Source organism: Clupea harengus, chromosome 13, assembly GCF_900700415.2.
Source record: "Clupea harengus chromosome 13, Ch_v2.0.2, whole genome shotgun sequence".
Lineage (NCBI taxonomy): Eukaryota > Metazoa > Chordata > Actinopteri > Clupeiformes > Clupeidae > Clupea > Clupea harengus.
In genome coordinates, this window is record NC_045164.1 from 19,984,402 (window position 1) to 19,989,401 (window position 5,000).

Consider the following 5,000-nt stretch of genomic DNA (forward strand, 5'->3'; position numbering starts at 1 on the left):
TTTAAGGTCTGTTACACCTAGGGAACTGGTCTAAGGTGTCTGTTACACCTAGGGAACTGGTCTAAGGTGTCTGTTACACCTAGGGAACTGGTCTAAGGTGTCTGTTACACCCAGGGAACTGGTCTAAGGTGTCTGTTAAACCTAGGGAACTGGTCTAAGGTGTCTGCTGGACCTGAATGCCAGGTCCATGGTATGTGGTCACTGGTCTGCAGTGTGTGCTTGACCACAGAAGCAGGTTTAAGGTATCTGTTGAGAATGTCGGCCAGAACATTAATAGCCCACGCTGCTCTGTCACTTCAGGACACAGAAATCATAGATGCAGTCCACCATACACCCTGACTGTCTGTGTGGGCTCTAGGAATGTATGTGTGTGTGTGCGTGTGTGTGTGTGTATGTGTGTGTGTGTGTGTGTGTGTATGTGTTGTGTGTGTGCGTGCGCAGACTGTGCGTGTGTTTGTGAGAAAGGGAGAGTTGGAGAGAGAGGTGGCCAGCAGACTTTAAATATCCATCACACACACATACACACACACACACACACACAAGAGAGAGAAAGAGAGAGAGCAGAGAAGCTTTTAGCTATTGTTACTCATACAAGTCAAGACAAAATGGAGAGGGGCCACTTTGTTCTTACACACACACACTCACACATACACACACACACACACACACACACACACACACACACACACACACACACACACACACATACCGCACAGAAGAGCCTTACATCATGCACACTTAAACACTTGTCAAACACCCTACTGGGACAGGGGATCCTGATACACCACACACACACACACACACACACACACACACACACACACACTTAAACACGCTATGTGCTGAGTGGAATAAGAAGAATCCCACACGAGTATTAACAGGTGCAGGTCTGGTCACTGGTCATATTCTGTCATGTAGGATGTAAGCTTTCAGCTGGTTTCCTAAACGTTCACACACACACCTCTGACGTCCTGCTCAGGGGCCATGTTGAGTGTGATCCAAAGAAGGAGGCTTTTGGTTCTATTCCATAATCAAGCTAACAAATCACACAAATCGCACCCACCCATACATAAGAAATTGATTTCATTTTAGAAAGATAGGGACGAGATATAGGTGCACATTGTTTAGATGCACAGCACAGGCTGGTTGGATGTTTACGAATGAATTATAAACGGTTATGAACTCCAAGTATTATACTTTACACTGACAAAGTAGGTTGTTGTCGACATAAGGATGTATACTCCTTAAAAAAAAAAAACATCCCATGAAACAAGCGCACAAGATTGCAACATCAGACTATCAGGTTCCGTGACAGTCCGAATAACAACAACAAAACTACACCAACAAAGTTGTGCTACCCGAGGCGTGCGAGACATAGGCTACTTGTTTGTGAACCACACAAGAGTCGTGATTCGACAACCGCGCGCATGGGAGGAGATCGGCACGAAGATCTTGCCCACGCGCTCCTGCCCTTCACGAAGTCGCTTGTGCTCGCGGCTGAGACAGCGAGAAATAAATCAAGACACTCACCCGCACAAGGTTGCTGACAGCGGCTTGCACGGCAGCCACGGGTCCGGTGAGGTCCGGTATCGCTTTGCCGTCAACTTCGCCCTCCTCGTGCATGATGACCAAGTTTGAGATCTGCTGAGCCACGGGCTCGAGAATACTCTCTATCGTCTTCGTATGGAACACCGGCATCTTGACAACTCATCAAATCCTCAGCCCTATTGAGAAAAAAAAAGGCAAGTGTTTGCTCCAAACACTGGCTCTGTCCGCAACTTTCCTTAAATAAGTGTCAAGGGCAACGCGATCCAACTGTCTTCTCCCGCAGCTACTCCACTCACACGGAGAAACCTTCAAGTCTCACTCCCCATCGGCCGACTACTAGGAGACGGCGTCGCTGCGAGCTGGCCACTGACTGATCAACCGAATCCGCGACAAAAACAGAATCGCCGCCCATTGGCCAATGAGCACACCGACTCCGACGTCGGCCCGCGCTGTGGATTGGTGCCCAGCGACGTTCCTTTTCGTTCCAACCTTTCAGCCCGAACGCGCTCAAGACACCAGCGCTTCCCAGATTACGTCATACATTCTTCTTGCCAAAAAAGGAACGTGTCGGACGGGAGTTACGACGGAGAGGATCCATATATCATGAAGGACTGAATTATTGCGATGCTCCCTGTTAGAGGGTGGCCATGTTACTGATACCTCTTGCGCCCCTCGTCCCTGACTATTATAGCCGTAGTCCAGTTTATGTGAGATCGCACCTGTGATCTCGGCTCACCCACCCGCCTTCATGAGGCGCGTTATGGCACATGAACGCCGCTAATGGGACGGCAATTAAGCGGTCGCGTGGACGGGGACGCACGGGGTGAGGATGAGCGCTGACATCTGAGTCCGTGAACATTCAAAGGTAGTTCAAAAGTTCACCTGTCGGCGATCCCCAACTCCCGTAGCTAAAATAAGGGGTGAACGACAAGCGCTCGAGTGACAACCTGGGACAGCGCTGATGATGTCAGATATCGCCGTGTTTACAGCAAACGGGGCTGTTCTATACACCTGGAATGGGATATGCGCCACAGATGACATCTAGCCCTCACGACATATCTTATGCCTTTGTAAGCTAAATATAAAACTAATAGATGGTTTAAAAGGAATACAGTATTTGTCATAAAATATTTGGCCACTTTCAGGTATATACCCTGTTATATCCATTTCATGTAGGAGTGTGTTCTGAGTGTGACCTTGTGTGAAGTATTTTGTTGTGTGTATTTGAAAATGAGTTAAGGGGACCACGTTAGTGTTAATGCATGTGTGTGTGTGTGAGTGTGTATTTATCTGTCTGTGTGTGTCTATATGAGTGTATATGTGTATGCGCAGGAGTGTGTGTGTGTGTGTGTGTGTGTTGCTGGTGTTGGTGGAGGTGTCCACTGATAGACCCAGATCCTGGGGGGTGAAACTCGATCTTCAGGGTGTATTTTTATAAACCTCCAGGCCACAGTGTGCTCACTGCTCTATGCTATATGCAGCACAGGGGCAGCAGCTCACACACACATACACACACACACACACAAACACACACACACACACACACACACACACAGACCCACACACACACACACACACACACACACACACACATAAACACATACACACACAAATACACATTACTCAAACATACACACACACACACACACACACACACACACACACACTCAGAATCCCAAACTCACATGTGCACACCACACACACACACACACACACACACACACACAAATACACCTGAACCTATACCTCGCAAACACTTGTCCCAAATGACACACGCTGAATCCTCTGTGCTTGTTTAGCCGACACTCACACAGTCTAATTCCCACTATGTCCTCTAGAGGGCGCCTCTGACACACGTTCTGTTCCTGGTGACTCATAGAGATGACGATCAAAGACGTGCGATCCAGTGTCTGTACTCTGGAAACCAGAGGCAGATGCTCAGTGGCGCATGGCTGTGGGTGCAGCGCATCATCCCCATGTTTGGTGTCGGTGTCTGGAGCAGAGGCAGGGTCAGGCAAAGAAGAGAGATGCTATGAGCTGTCTAACACAAAGTGTATGTGTGTGTTCCTGTGTGCCTGAGCTTGTCTGTGTGTCCATGGGAATATTTTAGTGTATATGTGTGTGTGTGTGTGTGTGTGTGTGTGAAGAAGATGCCATCAGATATTCCACACAACAGTGGATGTGTTCCCTAATAAGGGAGGGGGCGCCACCGGAGCAGAGCAGTCGGGGCTCTCCAGGGAAACACCAGTGTAAACAGTTTACACACACTCCGACTCACACACTCCACACACACCTTTTATGTGCATCGTCTTCAGGAACCATCCGACAACAGCAGAGAACACTCATCTTTACTCAGAGCAAACCCAGAGGGGTGAGCACAATGTGTGTGTGTGTGTGTGTGTGTGTGTGTGTGTGTGTGTGTGTGTGTGTGTGTGTGTGTGTGCTTTTACAGACCAGAACCCCCCTTCAACTCCTAGATAAGCAAAGAACGTGTCTCTTGTAGAACAGAACAGAACTTACCTCTTTAAAGAAGAACACCACAGACCTTAATAAATACTCATTCAGTTTAGAGTTTCTTTCTGCTTGAATATTCAGGTGTTTTATGATCCAACACAGGCAGGTTTTATCCAACACACGCAGGTTTGATCCAACACACACAGGTTCGATCCAACACACACAAGTTCGATCCAACACACACAAGTTTGATCCAACACACACAGGTTTGATCCAACACACACAGGTTTGATCCAACACACACAGGTTTGATCCAACACACACAGGTTTGATCCAACACACACAGGTTCAATCCAACACACACAGGTTCGATCCAACACACACAGGTTCGATCCAACGCACACAGGTTTGGCCTGATAAAGCAACATTCAGGTCACCTACTAACACACATGTAGGTTCTGATAAAAAAGAAAACAGACAGGTCACCTGTCATCACATTGACTATCAGGAGTCCCCCTCTCTGTCACACACATACACACAAACACACACACACACATGCATGCAGACACACACACAGGGAGACTTGCTGCACTATTCAGTGTAATCTGCTATGTTTTATTGGCTGTGTCTTTGCTGACAGAAAGTAGTTAAACCCATCGTCAGAGAGGTTCGGAAATGAAGCCATCTACATGAGTCCATGTGTTTATTACACGTTTATTACACGTTTATTACACCCACTGTCAGAGAGGAGAGGTAAAGAAGCCATCTACATGAGTCCACGTGTTTATTACACGTTTATTACACGTTTATTACACCCACTGTCAGAGAGGAGAGGTAAAGAAGCCATCTACATGAGTCCATGTGTTTATTACACGTTTATTACACGTTTATTACACCCACTGTCAGAGAGGAGAGGTAAAGAAGCCATCTACATGAGTCCACGTGTTTATTACACGTTTATTACACCCACTGTCAGAGAGGAGAGGTAAAGAAGCCAT

The 5,000-nt window shown here is 47.3% G+C and overlaps 1 protein-coding gene across 4 annotated transcripts in view; it reads right to left on the reverse strand.

Annotated features, from left to right (window-relative positions):
• Positions 1-2,049, reverse strand: part of vcla (vinculin a) — a 51,143-nt gene extending 49,094 nt beyond the window's left edge. For all 4 annotated transcript variants that reach the window (XM_031578639.2, XM_031578637.2, XM_031578638.2 and 1 more), the window contains exon 1: positions 1,531-2,049. In XM_031578639.2, the coding sequence (XP_031434499.1) occupies positions 1,531-1,698 (168 nt within the window). In that variant the 5' untranslated portion in view covers positions 1,699-2,049. The remainder of the gene's footprint in view (positions 1-1,530) is intronic.
• Between the last annotated feature and the right edge of the window lie 2,951 nt (positions 2,050-5,000).